The sequence below is a fragment of the Carcharhinus amblyrhynchos genome, chromosome 1 (genome assembly GCF_965287045.1).
Source record: "Carcharhinus amblyrhynchos chromosome 1, sCarAmb.v2.hapA, whole genome shotgun sequence".
NCBI classification, from domain to species: Eukaryota; Metazoa; Chordata; class Chondrichthyes; order Carcharhiniformes; family Carcharhinidae; genus Carcharhinus; species Carcharhinus amblyrhynchos.
In genome coordinates this window covers 70,062,692-70,084,107 of record NC_137324.1, presented here as the reverse complement: position 1 = coordinate 70,084,107, position 21,416 = coordinate 70,062,692, and the positions used below count along the sequence as shown (strand labels likewise).

General features: G+C 43.4%; 1 protein-coding gene across 3 annotated transcripts in view; it reads left to right on the top strand.

Annotated features, from left to right (window-relative positions):
• Positions 1-21,416, top strand: part of adamts6 (ADAM metallopeptidase with thrombospondin type 1 motif, 6) — a 286,378-nt gene that overhangs the window by 39,841 nt on the left and 225,121 nt on the right. For all 3 annotated transcript variants that reach the window (XM_080186565.1, XM_080186557.1, XM_080186560.1), the window contains exons 6-7: positions 29-112; positions 503-648. In XM_080186565.1, the coding sequence (XP_080042691.1) occupies positions 29-112; positions 503-648 (230 nt within the window). The remainder of the gene's footprint in view (positions 1-28; positions 113-502; positions 649-21,416) is intronic.

The window sequence follows — 21,416 nt, the reverse complement described above, 5'->3', positions numbered from 1 at the left end:
GTGTCTTTTCTTATTTTCTGGAGGTCAGGTTGCCAAACTTTACCGTGATTCCAGTCTAGGAAATGTTGTGAACATAATAGTCACTCGTCTGATTGTTCTTACTGAAGATCAGGTAAGACGAGGAATGCAAAATAGCTATTTTCTTTAATAGTTACTTTTCACTTTGACTGCTTTACACAAATAGAAAGGAAATTCTGTTACTGTTATTGGGGAAGCAATACTCTAGTTTTGTATGTAACAAGATTGTAAATGCTTTCAACAAGAATGTGCTATTGTCAGAAGTACTATCCTCTTGATCTATCTAATGATCTGTTGGGCTGAAGTTAAAACATTAAAAAATGTCGTAATAGAAAATTGTGGCCTGAAATAAAGGGTACTTTTTCAAAAAAAATTAAAAAGAAAGCTGCCCTTACTAATTATCATCTTCATTTTCATTCTTTGAAGAAAAACTGGTTCTTCAGTAATGTGTTTGGATTTCTCTGGTATACTTGTTGCATTGTAGCCAAACTTGGAGATAAATCATCATGCAGACAAGTCCTTGGACAGCTTCTGTAAATGGCAGAAATCCATTCTTTCTCACCAAAATGATGGAAACACCATTCCAGAAAATGGGATTGCTCATCATGATAATGCTGTTTTAATTACTAGGTAAGCTGTGGTTGTTTGCATGCAAGTTCTAATCACAAAGTAAATGTCTTAGATACAGAAATTTACCTACATTTATGTCAGTATGTGGACTGCAAATTGCTACACTTTCTTTCTACCTTAAATTTCCTTCATATAAACTGCCCCCTTCTTTTGTCCACTTGAGCTTGATTCTTCTGTGAGGCTGGTGAATGGGCAGTGGCCAATGCCCCATGCCCTCTGCTTTCAGGTGCTAGAGGAGGCTGCCACTCACCCACTCTGATTTCTGTGCCAGCAGCTAGGAGAGGTGCAGACCCAGCATTGCTCCTGACCTAACATGTGGGAGTCAGTTTAGGAGATGAATGGAGACTGGAACAGTATTTGTTCTGAATACCAGCCATTTGATTCTCTATTACTGAGTCACCCCTAATTTCAAACCTCCAACAATTTCATTTCCAATCTGTGACTATTCAAGTAGATTAGATGTTGAAGATCTACACTGTTTAGAATCAGTCAGGCTTGTGTGATAAAAGGTACACAAAAGCTGATGCCAGTAGGAATGAATAGCTACGTTGAGGGAAAGAAGGAGAAAATTTATAAAATGCCTAATGTGCTCAGCAATGATGGTACAGTTGTGAGCATGACTGCCTTTCAGACAGTTGACCTGGGTTCAATTCATGGCTATCACATTGCAAATTTATTAGGGCGGCACGGTGGCACAGTGGTTAGCACTGCTGCCTCACAGCTCCAGGGACCTGGGTTCGATTCCTGACTTGGGTCACTGTCTGTGTGGAGTTTGCACGTTCTCTCTGAGTTTGCGTGGGTTTCTTCCGGGTGCTCCGGTTTCCTCCCATAGTCCAAAAGTTAAATTGATTGGATATGCTAAATTAACCCATAGTATCTTGGGGTATAATAGGTTGGAGGCATTAGCAAGGTAACTAAGTGGGGATAGGGCCTGGGTGGGATTGTTGTCAGTGCAGACTCGATGGGCTGTGTGTCCTCCTTCTGCACTATAGGGTTCCTGTGTTTCTATATATGTCGAGTATTCATACCCTGAATTGCCATTGTTGAAGTGATACAATAAATTGAGGATTTTCATTCAAAGAACAAAGAACAGCACAGGAATAGACCCTTTGGCCCACCAAGTCTGTGCCGATATAGATGACTCTGTAATCTGATATTTTCTTGCGTCTATGTGGTCCACATCTCTCTATTTCCCGCCTATTCATGTATCGATCCAGATGCCTCTTGAATGTTGTTATAGAATCTACTTCCACCACTTCTTCCAGCAGCGCATTCCAGGCATTCACCACCCTCTGTGTGAAAAAGTTTCCCCTTACATCAACTTGTGCCCCCAAGTAATTGACCATTCAACCCTGGAAAAGACTGACTATCCACTCTATTCAAGCCTGTCATAATCTTATAAACCTCTATCAGGTCCTTCCTCATCCTCTGGCACTCCAATAAAAGCAATCCAAGTTTGTTCAACCTTTCTTCATTGTCCATATTCTCCATATCAGGCCACATCCTGGTAAATCTGTTCTTCACTCTTTCTAATGCATTAATGTTCTTCTGATAGTGTGGCAGCCAGAATTGTAGACAATATTCCAAACGTGGCCTAACCAAAGTCTTATACAGCTGCAACATGATTTTCCAATTCCTATACTCAGTGTCCCGACCGATGAAGGCCAATCCTGGGATGTGGGCTTCGCTGGCTAAGCCAGCATTTAATGCCCATTCCTAATTGCCCTTGAGAAGGTGGTGGTGAGCTGCCTTCTTGAACCACTGCAGTCCATGTGGTCTAGGTACACCCACAGTGCTGTTAGGACGGGAGTCCCAGGATTCAGATCCAGGAGCAGTGAATAAAAGACAATATATTTCCAAGTCAGAATGGTGAGTCAGGAGGTGGTGTTCCCTATTTGTATACTGTCCTTATCTCTCTAGCTGGTAGTGATTGTGTGTTTGGAAAGTGCTATCTAAGGAGCCTTGGTGAGTTTCTGCAGTGCACCTTGTAGATGGTATACATTTTTGACACTGTGGTGAAGGAAGTGAATGTTTCTAGTTGGGATCCCAATCAAGTGGTCTGCCTTGTCCCGAATGGTAACAAATTTCTTGAGTGTTGTTGGAGCTGCACTCATCCAGACAAATGGGGAGTATTCTATCACACTCCTAACTTGTGCCTTGTAGATGGTGGTCAGGCTTTGGGGGTTAGGAGGTGAACTACTAGCCTTTGACCTTCTCTTATAGCCATAAATGGCTTATATGGCTAGTTCAGTTCAGTTTCTGGTTAATAGTACGCCCCACAATGTTGATAGAGGGGGATTCAATGATAGTAATGCCATTGAATGTCAAGGTGCAGTGGTTAGATTCTCTCTTGTTGGAGAAGGTCATTGCCTGGCACTTGTGTGGTGAAAGTGTTATTTGCCATTTGTCAACTTGGATTTGTCCAAGCCTTGCTGCAATGGACTGCTTCATTATCTGAGCGAACGGTGCTGAACATTGTGCTATCATCAGCGAACATCCCCACCTCTGACCTTACGATGGAGGGATGGTCATTGATAGTTTGGCCTAGGACACGACCCCGAAAAACTCCTGCAGTGATGAATTTAGATAATTAATGTCTCTTGAGTGCAATCCACCAGTTGTTTATGAAATAAAGCTGAGTTAACATTTCAATTGCTCTTAAAGCCCTGGTTGCATTTATCATACACAGAATAACACAGCTACACAGAAACATAGAAATGACATTATGCAATATTGAAATACAAAAGCCAAATGTACTTCCAAGACATGATTTCTGAACTTTACTTTCTATGTGTAAGACAAATGGGATGCTTGCCTGTTTGGAAGAAACTTGAGCAACTCTGTGCCAGAGACAGGGAATAAGAAGTAAAAGTACATTTTTAAGGATGTGATGTATTTCTGAATGTTTTTCTTTTTATACCAGTTGTGACTTAAATAGAGTAAAATGTATGAAATGTGCAAACACCATATTTAGCAAAATACGCCTTCTCAATCTTAAATTATGTATAAAAGAGTGTTATACTCAAACAGTTGCCAGAATAGTTACAGTCACGTTCTGAATGCGTGTCCAGCATAGATGGGAATACTATTGAGTTTTGGACAGTGGATTAAAACAGGCTGTTAATTTTCTTCCAAAATTTTGTTGTTAAATGTGAGGGTAACAAAAAAATCGCTCCATTTATATAATGCTTTCTGTTGACTTTTATTCATCAGTCTCCCTGAGCCATTGCTCAACTACAAGCGAGGGGGCAGCGTTGGCAACCTTGTTGATGCAGGCCAAAAGTAACAATTAAAGGATGCATGAGCATAGTTCCAAGAATAAAACTTTTATTTCTTCACCCTTCTGAGAGAGGAAACAGGAAAGTGTCTGTGATCAGAAAGGCACCGCTGTGCAGGACCATGAGAATAGCCCATCACACTATGCAGTCTTGTGTTTTTCAATCACTGATTTGTAAATCTATAATCAGCTCTCAGATTACCTTAGCAGCTTCCTTTATTGGCTTTGTCAGTTTAGCCGGTGAATAGCTGAGCTGTATAGGTCAGCAAAATAACTGCTTGATCTCCTGCCTCTGCTGAGTTAGCTGATTATGTGTCTTTAGGAGCACTTCAGTTGGCTTCAGCTCTTTTGGATAGAGTAGGAACAGAAAAGGTTTGACGTGTTTGGCAAGGCGAAAGAAGGAGTCAGCTTGAAGGATGGCCACAATCATGTAGATGAAGGACTCACAAATTGCTAGTGGATAAGCTGGGGGGAGGGGAGTTTGGGGGTGGTAGTGATGGGAATGGTCAAGGAATATGATTGGCAATGGAGAAAAAGAGCCTTAGATGATCCTAGAGTAATGAGTGGGATGGAAGGGAAGAGTGCGGCCCAGTCGAACTTGATATGATCCAATCCAATCAGGCAGTGAGTGGCTAAGGTACTTATGTCAGATGTGCTCAGTTTTGAGTACCCATTCTTGGTTAACATTTCGCAGTACTAATATAGATACAGGGTGGATTTTGAGCCCACACCCTCCATATGTAGGATTGCTGACAGAGGCACAAATCCGGAGACAATTGGAAAATATGATTCTCTCTGGAGAGATTGCTTTTCCCAATTTTCCCTGCCCTTTGCCAGCAGTATCATGAGGGTGGGATTCTTATAATATAGACACTCATCAATTTTTAAATTGATAAACAGGCCTTTGATTCCCCCCTCACTTAATATTTAAACCCCACTGATATGATGCTATGTTTGCAAGGTTCACAATAGATCTGGTCAAATGAGAAACAGTCCAGGAATCTTGCTGGGGGTGCAGAGGAAAGTATAGCCCCAGGGAAAAAGGATATGGTTGATCACTACCTCCGGTACAGGTTATCACTACCAGATTGGCAATACCAACCAACTCAGGTAGGGTGGATGGGTGGAGGGGAGAGTGTTTGAATGCCAGCAATGATTGTGGGAGAAAGTGCTGGGGGAGGGGCTGTGTGGTTGGGAATACCGATGATGATTGTGTTGTGGAGGGATGGAAACGCCGGCCATGATAATGGAAGGGGGCGGGGCGGGGGGGGGGGAGAATGGTGATTGTGGAAGGGAGGGGGGAGGGGGAGAGCCCCGATCTCAGTGGAGTCGGTCCTGCCCGCACTATGAAGCCTTGCCTCTTCAGAGTGATAATGTAAACCACACCCACTCATTTTTTTTGACTGATCGAGAGAGAAAACTGGCCTGTGGAGCTGAAGAGCTTCACGCCATCTTCAGTCTGAGTCTGAGCCCCTCCCCCTGCCCCACGTCCCCCATTGAATTTTGATCCAGTCAGCAGCATGAATTTCCATTTTGGAGCCATATTGCTTGGTAAATACATCCAAAACAGGAAATACAGCCTTTCTTTACTTGAAAATAAGGAATTGCCAGGAAGCTTGTTTCAGCAGCCTAGGATAAGACCAAAGCCTGATGAGTCTTCTCCCTTTCAAGATAGAATAATTAAGGGGGATAATTGAGTATTGGGTCATTGTTACTGATACCGTCAGTCTTGGAAAGGAGGGGAAGCCAGTCTCTTTGTATCATTCTTTGCAGGTTAAATGTTACAGTACCACTGCTGGTGAACATGCCTGGAGGTACTGACGGTTACTGGGCCCCATTCCCAGATGTCACTAGCAGGAAAATCTGTTTTTAGCCACAAGGCAGTATGAGCAGAACATACTGGTATGTGCTAACACATTTGCAGTTTGTTATCTAATAAGGTCAACCAGTCAGATGTATGTCTTTCTTCATACACACTAGAAAATGTCATGAAAGAGAAAATATTTATAATCATGGCCAAAAGCACTAGATTTAGAAATGCGTTCCCAGCTGACACTATTTATGTTTGACTTACAATAGCAGAGAAAAGGAAAGCCTGCCTTTCAAAGTAGTGATGCTTTCTCTTTGTTGAAGGTATGTCTTGTTTGCATTTTTTACACTATCCGTTCTCTACTTGTACAGAGATAAGGCCTTTAAGGAATGTGATTGCGGATTGGTCAGAGACAGAACAAAAACAGAAGTTTTTAAAAGGTATTTTAAACCACAGTGAACCATAATTCCACAGATAGAAGATGTTAAAAAAATTGGGTGCGATCTTACCAGCCGCTCACGCCATGCTCCTGCTGCAGCGCAGTCGGAGAACTTGGAGCCCAGCCAAGTCTCTGTTCACTGCAGCAAGATGGGAAAATCCTGCCGGCGTGGACAGTTGTAACATTCCAGCCATTGTCCCAAATGTTAATAGAAATTTGTTTTGGGGATGTGTGTGTGTTAAAGGAGACTGATTAGCTCAGATGACTCGCATGTGGTTCTCAACAACGCCAACAGTGTGGGTTCAATTCCTGTAGATCTGGGGCCTGCTTCCTTGCCAGACCCCTGAAAGTGGGAGGCAGTGGTAAACCACCACTGAAAACAAAAACTGCCAATGGAATGGCGGTGGATGAAGCACCAGCAGGCATTGAACCAAGGACCTTTCTTCAGGCCAAGCACACATGACTGAATATAAATATTGAGGGAAAAATATCATTAGTGCACTTAATTTTAATTATTCCTTTTTATCACATGGCCCTGAAATTTGTGAATGATTGGTGTAATCTCGCTCATACATTGACAGAAAATGTTCAGTTCTTACATATTTAAAGAAAATTGCTAGTGAGTTGTCCACTATTTTTCCATCTGCCTATGGAGAAATAATTGTTTTTTGCTAAGCAAACCCCACTGACCTCAGAATTAACACTCACACTATATCATGTGGAACCACATGAACATAATGGGGGTGATTCTCCCATCCCATTGGGCTGATCGAGTAGCGCAGTGGGTTGGGAGACATCAGCTGCAGCTGTTTCGCTGGATTCCCGCTGGGCCCGCGGAGGCCTAAGTTGTTTAGCGTCAACCGATTCGCACTAAAAATCAACATGGCAGCATTTTGCATGTGTTACTGTAGCTTATCATATCATTAGTGGGTCTGCAACTAAATTCCTCCCCCAGTGCTAGTAAGCCCCCCTCTCCTGCTTCAGGTCACACTGGTGGGGTTCACAACTGCTGTATAAAAGCTGGCACCTGGTGTGGCAGTGTTGAACAGGAGTAAGGAGGTAAGTGTGATGGGCTGCAGCCTCCGGACTGCAGGGCAAGTTGGAGGCAGGGCCTGGAAAATTTCTCCCCGGTGTGGGGAAGTTCCTGGAGGACTGTGATCTGCACTCCGTTGCCTTTGATGCCCTTGACAGCCTTCCCCTGGGGGACTGAGACCTGGAGGGCTGCGGCTGACATGCAGGTGACAATGATGTTTCTGTGCCATCCTGTTCATCAAGCTGGCCCTGAGATGTACCACTGTGAGGAAGGTGGGAATCGGAAGGTCTTGGAACATCCAGAGTTTCCTGGGTGAAAAGCCCTGGCATAGACTCTAGCCCTTCCTTCTCCTTTGGGGTTCTGGCCCCAGACACACTGCATGGGATGCTAGGGCAGCTGAACTGAGTTCCAGAACCTCCAGCATCACCTGGCTCCGCCGTTCCTGGAGGCTCAGATGCGTCTGCCCCATGGTCAGTGATCCCTCAGCCATGGTCCTCTGAGACTGGGCAAAATTCTGGAGCCCTTCCGCTACAGCATCCTGTGAGCAAGCCAGGCTCTGGAATCCCTCAGAGTAGCCCTCTGAGACTGGGCTAACTTGTCAAGGCTCACAGCCACACCCTGCTGTGTCTCCAGAATGCCAGCAAGAGCGCCAGCCATGGCCAGTAATGTCTCCCACAGGCCTCAGACATCCATGCCATGAACCGATGTGCCTCCAGGATTCCGACAACACCCTTGGCTGTAGCCCGCTGTATCTCTGCCATGGCCTGTTGTGACTCCAGGATGGCCGAGCCCTGTCACTTATGAGGACAAATCCCTGTGAAAGATTTTCCATTACAGATGTCACCCTTGCTGTTTTGGTCTCGTTACCTTGCTGCATCGGCACCACTTCCTACTTAACTCTGACTATTGCATGCTGCTTATAATATTTGGCATGCAAGTAATCCTGTGTTGTGGCTTCACCAGTTTGGCACCTCATTTTTATGTATGCCTGGTGTTGCTCCTGGCGTACCCTCCTGCACTCTTCACCGAACCAGGGTTAATTCCCTGGCTTGTTGGTAGCAGTAGACTGGACATCTGTCGGGCCATGAGATTATAGATTTGCTATTATTGATTGCTGTATCACTAACGTAAAGTTGATATTGTAAAACTTGTTAACATAAGAATGTCAAGTGAAACTTGAATGAAAAATGCCTCAACTGAAGTGTAAAGCTGCTCCAAAGAATTTTGTCACAGAACAGTAGGAAGCAAGTTTGTACCTGCAGATTCCTTACAAGGTCAGCTTCTAATTTCAGCTATGGGATCAGGAGAAGTTACAGAACAGGTGTTTCCTCACATGAAAGAGAGAAAGTTGGCAGTTGAATGACTCTGCTCCATCCTGCTGCGGCGCCTAATTGCTTACTGAAAACAGAGCCTGACCACCACTTTTCTAGTTGTCCTCTTGGCTAGGGCTTGTACAATGAGCATGTCAGAACCCCACTATACAGATTGGTGGTGCAGTGGGTTGTTGTGCACGTACATTAAACAACTGGGTATGGGTATCTCCTAAAATTCACTACATAATAATTCTGCACTTTGGTTGTGACGCAAGGACAAGTGTCAGATGATCATCCTGAGCTGCTCTTGCTACTCTCCCAGTTGTTGGTTATAACCCGATAATAACACCTAGTTTGGTCTCTTAGTAAAGGAATTAGGATATTTCCATTAATTCATAACCTTTGACAGTAATATATACTGAGTGTAAATATTCTAGCAGCACGGAAGTGATATTGTTACCTCACCATCTTTTGCATTACTTGAAAGCTCACTTAGGCTCTGAATTATTTTTCACAAACGCTGGTAGCTTCCATGTTTGTATGTGTATGGCAGCAATCAAGTTGACATGAATACCCATAACTATTAATTCTGGGTCAATATTCTCTCTAAGCCATGTGGCCACGTCACAACCTGAATGTTCCCGTACAGACTGCGCATAAATTGGCCCTTCTGAGTTATAGAACAAAGAACAACACAGCACGGGAAACAGGCCCTTCAGCCCAATGAGCCCGTGCTGCCATTTTAACATTATGAGTGCCCTCCCCTACCCATGACCTTTGTCTACACCTATTGGAGAAGATTGAGGGAAGACTAATTTAAGGACAATTTGTTACACCAATCAGCCTAAGAGCACGTTTTTGGGATTTGGGAGGAAACCGGAGCACCCGGAGAAAACCCACGCAATCATGGGGAGAATGTGCAAACTCCCGCAGACACCAGCCCACATCTATGTATCTGCACAACAAACAGTGATAGTCACTGAGCTGTCATGTTGCCTGTCAGATAGTCCAGTTCAAGCGTTCACTAACGACATGAAGCACTAGGCAACTCTCGAAGCAACATCCAAGAGCAGCCATCGCACCACCCACTGCATGTATGCCCCTTGTTGGCCAACAAGACGGACCGAACCACCTGTGAAGTAAAAGAAAAGACATCAATAAACATGCAAAACTTAGACATTTATGGAATCCCCAGAAGTGCAGAAATAAAGCAAGTGAGCCATGAAATATTTTGGAAGGTCCATAGGAATCAGTTGATTTACAGGGACGTCCCAAAGCTCTTGATCTTTATTTAGAAAAGTCTCCTGTATCCCTCCATCTCTAGTCCGCTTATGCGCCTGTCTAAGTAAGCCTTAAACAAGCCCAGTGTGCCTGCCTCCACCACCCTACTTAGCAGTGCATTCCAGGCCCCCACCACCCTCTGTGTGAAAAACCTCCCTCTAACATCTGAGTTATACCTCGCCCCCCTCACCCTAAGCACATGGCCCCTCGTAATTATTGTATCCAACCTAGGAAAAAGCTTACCACTGTTCACTTTATCTATACCCTTCATAATCTTATACACCTCTATTAGATCTCCCCTCATCCCCCGCCTTTCTAAGGAGAACAGCCCCAATTTCCCAATCTTTCCTCGTAGCTCAGACCTTCCATACCAGGCAACATCCTGGTAAATCTCCTCTGCACTCTCTCCAGGGTCTCCATGTCCTTCCGGTAGTAAGGCGACCAGAACTCGAGCGTTTTTGTCATCTCCTCAAAAAATTCTACCAGATTCGTAAGGCGCGACCTCCCTTTAACAAATCCATGCTGCCTATCACTAATCAAGTTGCCACACTCTAAATGCTTATACTGGACAAATGCGGGTGAACCAACATTCTATACAACTGCAACATTAGACGCCAGCTTTTATATTCTATACCCCTCCCTATAAAGGCAAGCATACCATAGGCCTTCTTCATCACCTTCTCCACCTGTACTGCCACCTTCAAGGACTTGTGTACATGCACCCCCAGGTCCCTCTGCGTTTCTATACTCTTAATAGGCCTACCATTTATCGTGTAACTCCCCCCTACATTCTTTCTTCCGAAATGCATCACCTCGCATTTATCTGGATTAAATTCCATCTGCCATTTCTCTGCCCAATATTCCAGCCTATCTATATCCCGCTGTATTGTCTAACACTGCTCCTCACTATCAGCAAGTCCAGCCATCTTCGTATCATCTGCAAGCTTGCTGATCACTTACTCCCTCTTCCAAGTCATTTATGTATATTACAAATAACAAAGGTCCCAGTACTGAGCCCTGTGGCACACCACTAGTAACAGACCTCCAGCTAGAAAAGGACCGTTCCAGTACTACTCTCTGTCTCCTATTACCAAGCCAGTTCTTAATCCATCTAGACACCTGTCCTTGTATCCCATGAGCCTTAACCTTTTCCACCAACCTACCATGAGGGACTTTGTCAAACGCCTTACTGAAATCCATGTAGACGACATCCACAGCTCGTCCTTTGTCGACCGTTTTTGTCACCTCCTCAAAAAATTCTACCAGATTCGTAAGGCACGATCTCCCCTTAACAAATCCATGCTGCCTATCACTAATCAAATTGCCACACTCTAAATGTTTATACATCCTATCCCTAAGAATCCTATCCAACAACTTCCCTACCACTGACGTCAAACTCACCGGCCTATAATTACCTGGTTTATCCCTACTACCCTTTTTAAACAACGGTACCACATTCGCTATCCTCCAGTCCTCTGGGACCTCACCTGTGTCCAAAGGAGAGACAAAGATTTGCATCAGAGGCCCAGCAATTTCATCCCTCGTCTCCCTAAGCAGCCTGGGATAAATGCCATCGGGCCCCGGAGATTTATCAGTTTTAATACTACCTAAAAACCCTAACACTTCCTCCCTCGTGATAGATATTTCCTCTAACGGGTCTACAACTCCCTCCAAGGCAGTACCTGACAACAGGTCCCTCTCCTTCGTGAATACTGACACAAAGTATTCATTCAGGATCTCCCCCATTCCCTCGGACTCTAGGCATAGTTCCCCTCCTCTGTCCCTAAAAGGACCAGTTTTTCCTCTAACCACCCTTTTATTCCTAACATAGTAGTAAAATGCTTTTGGATTTTCCTTAATCCTGTCTGCCAAGACCATTTCATACCCCCTTTTCGCCCTTCTAACTCCCCGTTTAAGCTCTCTCGTACTCTCTGTATTCCTCCAATGCTGTCTCTGTTCCCAGTTGCTTAGACCTAACATACGCCTCTCTTTTCCACCGGACCAAGTCCTCAATCTCCCTAGTTATCCACGGCTCCCTGATCCTACCTTTTCCATTCCTCCTCTTAACCGGCACATGTCTTTCTTGCACCCGTTCAGCTGTCCCTTAAAAGACTCCCACATGCTGAACGTGGACTTACCCTCAAACAACCTCTCCCAATCAGGATCTATAAGTTCCTGCCTAATCCGGCTGTATCTAGCCTTCCCCCAATTTAGCACCCTCCCCTTCGGACAGCACTCATCTTTTTCCATTAGTATCCTGAAGTAAACTGAATTGTGGTCACTGTTCGCCACATGTTCCCCTTCTGCAACCTCGATCACCTGACCAGGCTTATTTCCCAGAACTAGATCCAGTATAGCCCCCTCTCTAGTTGGGCTAGCTACGTTCTGCTCCAAAGAACCTTCCAGTACACGTTATACAAATTCCTCCCCGTCTGGACCCCCAGCCCTAGGCACCTTCCAATCCACACCAGGGAGAATAAAGTCTTCCACTATAACAACCCTATTTTTCCTACACCTATCCAGAAATTCTTTACATATCCTTTCTTCCACCTCCCGCGGTCTATTTGGTGGCCTATTGTATATCCCTAGCAAAGTGATTGCTCCCTTCCTATTCCTGAACTCCACCCACAGCGACTCATTTCCCGACTCCTCTAAATTATCCTCCCTCTGCACCGCTGTAATGTGGTCCCTAACTAACAACGCCACTCCCCCACCTCTTTTTGACCCCCCCCCCCCGTCACGCCTGAAACACTTATACCCAGGAATATTTAGCTGCCAGTCCTGCCCTTTTTTTAAGTATGTCTCTGTCACTGCAACCACATCTAAATTCCTTGCAAACATTAAGGCCTTAAGTTCATCCGTTTTACCCGTTACACTCCTTGCATTAAAACAGACACACTCCAGACCTCCAGGCCCACCCGGATCCTCCCTCTCCTGGATGACTGTCCTCTCATCTAACCTTACCCCAGCACCCAACTCACTCCCAATCCCAGTGCCTACTGAGCTATTGGTTTCATCCCCACCCCCCCTCCACATTAGTTTAAACCCTGCCGAAACACTCCAGCTAACCTCCCAGCTAAGATATTTGTGCCCTTCCCATTTAAGTGTTCCCCATCCTTCCTATATAGGTGCCCTTCTCTCACGAAAACTTCCCAATGATTAACAAATGTAAAACCCTCCGTCTTGCACCAATCCTTCAGCCATGCATTCAGCTGAAGGATCTCAGTATTCCTAGCCCCACTCTCACTCAGCACTGGTAGCAGCCCAGAGATTGCCACCCTGGAGGCCCTGCTCTTTAGTCTTGCACCAACTCCCTAAACTGCTTACGTATTTCCCCCCGCTCTTCCGTCCTACGTCCTTCTCACCTATATGCACAATTACGTCAGCTTGATTCCCTTCGCCCTTCAATATTCCTTCTACCCTCTCTGAAACATCCTGTACCCCTGCTCCAGGGAGGCAGACTACCAACCTGGAGTCTCGCTTTTGCCCACAGAACCGCCTATCTATTCCTCTAACCCTCCCATCCCCCACCACTATCTCACTTCTAATCCCCTTCCTTCCCTGTAAGGTGTTCTGGTCCTCCTGTCCTTCTTCTGGAAGATCACCTCCCCCATTTGATACCCTTCCCTTGACGTCTTGGGAGACTGCCACTGGGGTAGCCTTTGGACCATGACTTTTCTTCTTTTTCCCCTTCCTAATGGTTACCCACCTGTCCCTCCCTCTTAGGCCCTGGTATCTCCACTTGACTATGGTTCATATCCATTAGTGCCTTGTTCTCCCTTACTAGAAATGCATCCTCAAGCCTCAGCTCTAATTCCCTGACCCGGTCTCTCAGACGCTGCAGCTCCCAACACTTAGCGCAGATGTGGACTTTCGAGAGACGAGATGTCCCCAGAAACTCCCACATGTGACACCAAATGCAGTTAATTTGTCTCCCAGTTGAGTATGCCATTTATCTGAGTACCTTTGGAAATCAAAGCACAAAAAGGGAAAAGAAGACAGACAACAACAGAAACACCCACCTCTCCTACGCCCGCTCTCGCCTAAGCCCAATGAGCCAAAGCCCTTACAGCTCTCACTATGCTCCCAACTCACTCCGCTGCCCGCTGTCTACTGCGGCCTTCTTTTTATATTCCGCGCTACCTTCCCGACTACCCCCGCACCTACTTCCATTACGGAGAGAAAAAACAAACAAAAACCCTGCGAACCGGAAAAGGAGACAAAAAACTCGAAAACTAAACGGGTATTCAGCCACTCACCACCAGCACTTTGCAAGTACACTGCTCTGAAGAACAATGAGGTGGATCCTTGGGTGAGTACCTGATTTATACTTCCGCGCTACCTTCCCGACTGCCCCCGTGCCTACTTCCGCTATGGAGAGAAAAATCGGGGAGTTATCTCGAGCATGTAGCATTCCAAATAACAAACTAGTAGGTACATTGGTCTGGAGTAAATGTTCTTTTTCTTTGGCAGTGCAAATGGAGTTGAAAGGTGGAATTTCCCCAAAAAGTTGTAAGTGTTGAATGGGCAAGAAAACGGTAGGTTTTCTTGCCAGTAAGGACGCAAATTTTCAGCACACTGTGCATATCAGGAGCCATCATGCAATTCTCACCAGGAAGGAGGTGGGTGGAGCCTAATCACATCAGTGAAGCCAGCTGCTGAGCTCCGAGGCTTCAGTAGCGTCCGGTCCCACTGGTGAGGCCATCATGTCTGGTCCCTGTTGGTGGGGATCATCTGTGGTTCTCGCTGGTGAGAACCTCCACATGTGAAGGGTTAAGTACAAGTGAGCTTGGACAATAGTGCCTGGGAGTCACTAATGCCATTTAAATAGTGTCATTAATATTTAAATAAGCTGTTGCGTGAAGCTGGCTTCGCTGACAAAACATGCCATTACAATCAAGAGAGGTGAAAAACGGGGCATAATCCCGATTATTTTCCTCTTGCCCCATTTTACTAGCTCACCACGCCGGTTGTCAGCGTGGCAAACCCAGTAAGATCACATCTGAATGTTTTTACCATTCATAGATTCATTGTATCCTCATCCAGGTCATTTATGAAAATGACAAACAGCAAGGGTCCTATGTTTCACGTTGGAAAAAGATGATGTTTGCAGGTTGATGACACAGCTCTCTATCTGGATTTCTATTTGCCCAGATCCTGTGAATACATATGCCCACAACCATTATTAGTTAGGTGCAACAAGACTATAAATATGAGTGACATTTTGGCAGGTGCAGCAAACCAGTGTGGCATCCCTCCTTTGAATCATGCCTCTCAAGAACCATCCAATGTCTGAAATCAGATGTGCTATCTAACCTACTTTCAAAATTGGAACCTTTTCATGGACAAATCATCTACCTAATCCAAGTCTGGTTACCTGAGTCAGAAAAAAGCTACCCAAATTTGGACCTGAATTTGAACTAGGTGAGGATATAAACCTCCCATCCTGTCTGAGCTGTCCACTATCCTTTTTCGTGGCCTACCTCCTCCTCCTCCAAACATTTTAGGTGGGAGGATTCCCATGGTTGTTGGTAATGATGCTGAAGGCAAAGTAATTCAACTATTTGCACAAAAGCTTATGAGAACCAATATACCACGAGAAAAAGATTAAATTGAGAAAGTACCTCAAACAGTAATTTCATTGCAGTGTTGATGTAAGCCTACTTGTGACACCAATAAATAAATAAACTTTAAACTCAAAAGAAAGCTGTTAAATTAGTTCTTCCTTCTGGCCCTTTAGGGGTACTTCTTAGATTATTTCTACTCAGAGGTGAGCAACCTTCAGGAGTGTATCATTTTGTCTATCCTTTGGATGCACGTATTTCCAGAATAGAAGATCATATAAAATATAATTATAATACTGAATGAAGTTCTCATTTGAACTTTATGCCTGCCCCTTCATGGTGACTGCATTAATGAGTGTCTCCAATCAGGTAAATTCGGTGGGTGATTGCTAGGCCAAAAGACCTGGTCAGAAACATCTGATCCAATTTTTCACACAGAGAGTGGTGAGTGTCTGGAACAAGCTGCCAGAGGTAATAGTAGAGGCGGGTACAATTTTGTCTTTTAAAAAGCATTTAGACATGGGTAAGGTGTGCATAGAGGGATATGGGCTAAATGCGGGCAATTGTGACTAGCTTCAAGGATTAAAAAAAAAGGGTGGCATGGACAAGTTGGATCAAAGGGCCTGTTTCCATGCTGCAAACCTCTATAACGCTATGACCAAGGGTCACTACGCTACACAATACCATTTCAATCATTTTGGAGTTGGGTGGGTAGTTGAAGAGATGTTCAGCCACTGGATTTTATGAGCCCCCTCAGTCTTGCCAGAGTGGGTAATACAAAATGTAGCCCATTTAATCTTTACTGTGTTTTTGAGTCTGGAAATTTGACCTGGGAGAACTTCATGTTCAGGCTGGGTAACTAATGTAAGAAAATTCCAAGTCTAGCCTTCATCTTGATAAGTACAAAATTTATTATAAAATAAAAATTATTAAAAGAAAAAAAAATGAAGCCTGCCAGTATAATTTGGCATGTAATGTTGTTTTTAATAGTAAATATAAAGTATGCTTTTTTTGGCCAGTGTTTTCCACATCTCTTCAGAAAACTATGGTTCCATTAATGCCAGTGACCTAAGCGGTCACACTCATGTATGAGCCTGCCCAGCAAATATTCATGCATTTGACCACAGAGAAAATCATAGCCAAGCCTGATGCAGTTCTTGCCTGCTGATCACATGTGTGCACTCTCTTATTGGAGGTAGTGCTAGGTTATAATTGGGAAGTAGTATGCCAGCTGACTATTTTCTTCACTATCCTAAGAATGCTGCAGCCGAATAGCTTTTCTCATTTTCCGTAGTGCTAAAATAACACATTTCTTTACATTTCTGATAACTTGACATTGCGCAGAAATCAAATCTGGAACTTTCTCTCATATTCTTCTGTTTGAGGTGTTGTTCATGTCTATTGCAGTCTTCTGAGACTTCATTCTTGACATAAGGTTGCAAGAGAGAACCTGCTTATGGTAGTCACATGGTCTCACGTCACTTCCCCAAAATGATGTGAACTGTCTGATTGTTATATTATTAACCCTTTACCCTACATTTTAGAGATTATAGGGCTTCATCATCTATATCCTAAACAGCAACTACATAACAGCTACATTTGTCATCTTTGTTTGAGGATCAGAAGGAAATTAAATCCCATGATAAAAAAGAGTGGAGTGCAGACATCACTGGAGACACTGAATCTGAGGAAACATAACACAGAAGAAGAAACACGAAGAAAGTACACTTCCACTCCAAATCCTCCTCAGACCCACTTCACAACAGATCTTTCTAACTCACACAATAGATAAGCCATTGTTGCACTGTCTAACTTACACCAGCTCTATATACTGACATATCATGCTTGCCTTAATTATGCAGACAGACCAGGCACAATTTGATGATTACACTTCTCTGCAACCAGCTGTTTTTCCTATGTTCAACTCCGGATGCTTCTGGCTAGACCCGTTCATGGCTCTGCAGCAGCCACTCTGCTGAATTTATGGGGCGAGTGTTGAATGCTACTGTGAAAAATGTACCATTTCATTGAGGCTTTGATTTTGATGTGGAAAAAGTGCAATATATTAGAATCATGTTTAAGTCAAAGTAATTTTTCATTAAATAAAACAGATTATGCTGGGCGGACTCTGCAGGTCCGGCAGCATCTGAGGATCAAGAAACAGAGTTAATGACTGGAACTGTATCACCTCACCTGCATGGAATTGGAGCAAGCGAGGGTCTGACAGTGGAAATCTCCATTGACCTTGGGCGGGAATTTCCGATCTCGCCCGAGCGAGGCCTTAAAATCCCACACAGTACTTCAAGTCCAATATGACTCTTCTTTGGAACGGTAGAGAGGTAGAAATGTGATGGGTTTTATGTTGTTAAGAAAGGAAGGGGGGGAAGAAGCAATCTGTGGTTGGTCTCCCCACTGTAGAGCATACCATATTGTGAGTGACAAATCCAGAGGAACATTGGTGCAGGAATAGGTCATTTGGCCCCTCGAATCTGCACTGACATTTAACTAGATCATAGCTGATCATCTGTCTCAGGTCACCAGCCTCCACAAAGGATCAGCATCCGCCATTCCTGCCACATCCTATGTGATGCCATGCCAAAAACCTCTTCCTTTCCTGTGTCAGCACTCTGTAGAGACTGTTCCTCTGTACCACCCTGCACCACTCCTTTATCATCCCCAACACCTCATTTTGTTCCCATGGCATCTTCCCATGCAATCACAGGGGGTGTAACATCTGCCCCGTTACCTTCTGTCTCCTCACTGTCCAAGGCCAAACCTTCCTTCCAGGTGAAATAGTGGTTTGATTTAATCTACTGTATTCACTGCACACAATGTAATCCCCTCTGCAACGGACAGACCAAACACAGAATGGGTGACGGATTTGCAGAACACTTCTGCTCAGTTTGTAAACCTGATCAATTGCTATTTCAATTCACTACCTTGTTTTCATGCTCACCTTTCTGTCATTGGTCTGCTGCCATGAATGTTCCAGTGAAACCCAAAGCAAGCTGGAGGAACAATACCTCATCTTCCAAGTATGCACTTTATCTTCTGGACTTAACATTCAGTACGACATGTTGAAATCATACCACCGCTCCACCCCCCCCCCTCCCCCGCACTCCCCTCCACCCTCCACACCCAAGTGCCCAATTTGTACAAAAGCAAATTACTGCGGATGCTGGAATCTGAAACCAAAAGAGAAAATGCTGGAAAATTTCAGCAGGTCTGGCAGCATCTGTAAGGAGAGAAAAGAGCTGACGTTTCAAGTCCAGACGGCGCTTTGTCAAAGCTCAAAGTGTTATCTGGACCTTAGCTTTGACAAAGGACCATTTGAACTTGAAACGTCAGTTTTTTTTCTCCTTACAGATGCTGCCAAACCTGCTGAGATTTTCCAGCATTTTCTCTTTTGCCCAGTTTGTATCTTGTTTTCATGTTTTTGGCTTTCAGATAGAGCTAACTCTTATTCTGCTATTAAATTCTATCCTGGATCAATGCTTTACTTCTTTACCACAACAATTACCACTTCTTTTTGTCTTGTGTTTCCTGACATCTTTAGTATTTAATCATCCACCCACCCCCTCACTCTCTAACCTATCCCTGACTTTCTATTTTGTTCCACTTGACCCTTCCCTTCTTTTAACAGCAGAAAACCCATCACATTTCTACCTCCCTTGAGTTTTGAAGAAGAGTTATACTGGACTCAAAACGTTAACTCTGTTTCTCTCCCCACAGATGCTGCCAGACCTGCTGAGATTTTCCAGCATTTTCTGTTTTTGGTTCAGGTCTCCAGCATCCACATTGATTTTGTTTTCATTTTTCATTACTTCTGCACCATTTTTAACAATATAAAAAGAGCAATGAGACATGTTCTTTGTCCAGTGCTTGGAACTTATGGAGTAATCTAGGCCACATTCTTTGAGCTTATATAACCATGCAAAGGCAATTTTCGTGGTCTCTGTTAATTTATTGCAAAATGTTTCTTAATGTCTGATGTCAGCTTGTTACTTTAAAGCAAATGTTTAATGAATAAAACTAGATGGTAATGTAAAAAGGCCAGTCATTGATTAAAGTAACTGTATTGCATCAGGTATTGCATTATAGTAGGATAATGAGGCCCGACACATAGCAGGTTTGTAGTTAGAAAAAGAAAATACATGTAGAAACAAGTAGCTGTACAACATAGTGGTATTCTAGTAAACTCTGCTTTTTATCCCACCTAAGGCACTTTTACATTGTTGGAATGCCATTCGTGACAGACATTCGGTACTCCAACCATTGACGGCACAGTGAAATGAAAAAGACTCGACCTCTGGAGTCATGATGGCTTCGGGAATTCTACTTAAAACTACATTTTTTCCTGTTTAGCTGTGGGACCTGCTGGTTTCTAGCCCCTGACATAATTAGGAGGCTTGACGTTAGAACCAGATGAAGTAAACGGGGAGATTTGTGCGCTGATATAACTGATCAAATTTTATTTGCTCTGGTGAAGTCCTTAGGAATTTTTATACTATCATAACGGTATATATTATTGTTGGTCTTGATTTAAATATTTCACAATATAGGAGTAGCTTTAGATAAAACATTTTTTAGCATTCTTTTCCAGAAGATTTTATTTAATTTGATTTGATTTATCCTTGTCGCAAGTACTAGAATAGGTCTGCTTCTAATATTTAGCTTAAATTGATGGTTTATTTAACTTGACTTATGTTCCAGTCAAACTGTACTAAAAAGTGTGGGAATAGTGAAGAGCAGTAGCATTTATTTATCACCAGCAGAAAAGGAGTAGTAAGTAGTAAATGGGCAGTATTTCTGTAATACGATTCAGATGTGGATGGAGGAAAATTCAAGATAATTTTTATTACCTACTCATACAAACAATTTCTCCTGGTTGACCAGTAATAGTGACATTTTGATCAAGTAGGGTACAGTACAGTCTGCACACAGCTCAGACTGATCATGCCAAGTTTTGACTATGAATATCTGGAAAATAAAACAAGGCGATGACACATATCAACTTTTCAAATACATGCTATGCCAGTGAACTGAAAAATGTAAGGCCATTGATGTTTAGAAAGTAGGATATGTTTTGAGTGCTGGTGTGAAGTACTATAATTAACTTTGGAGGTGTAACAAGGAATTTGTTGACAGTGCATTGCCTGTATTAAGTGCATGTAAAAGGATGTGTGAAAAAATTCTAACAAAACAAAGATTCAAATCAGTGGAGGGAGGTGACTATATTTGCTAGACCTGGTCTATTTAGAAGAGTTCATGTGGTTTGAACTAAACTGGTTGTTTGGAAGTATTTCTGAAAAGCTGCCAGCTACATGGCAAATATCAGACAGCAGGCGATTTGCAGCTAATTTACATGTGGACTGAATCTGTGGAATGCTTTCATGGTGCCAAATAATGTAACATAACTTGGCTTCATTGGCACTGTGGTCTATATACGGAGCTTTAATTTCACAAGATTTATGAACAGGTGTCTTATTTTGTCTAATGTTTTACCCTCTGGCAGTATGTATATTTACAAAGTGTGAAGAATTTATATTTTCCAGTGTCACAGACATGCATGGTAAAGTTTATTTTTTTAAATGGAACCACATAAGTTTTGCATTCATTAGTGCTTATTTATCTCATGTTCCAGTTAAAGACTATTTTCCCCTTTCAGGTGCAAGTATCTGACTGTTTAGAGACACTGTTGCAGAAAACTCTCTGAAATACTTCATTGGAAGTAACAATTGTACTGTAAATTAATGTAATTTTGCATACATATATTGCTGTTGTTGTTATACCTACATGTCGTAATTCTAACGACATTTAAATTAGAGCTAGATTTAACCTAATTGTGCTTCAAACTTCAATTAGAGTTTGAGTTATTCAAACTCATGATGAGAAGCTGTTAACAAATGATCATGATAATCATTAAACTTTTATGGTTCCTGCACATTGAAAATCCTCAGCTTCCTTGGCGGTGCCTCAGAAAGTGTTGAGAACCAGCTGAAAAGGTGACTTTATTACCTCAGCCATGATTTGCAGTGGCAGCAGTGCTAA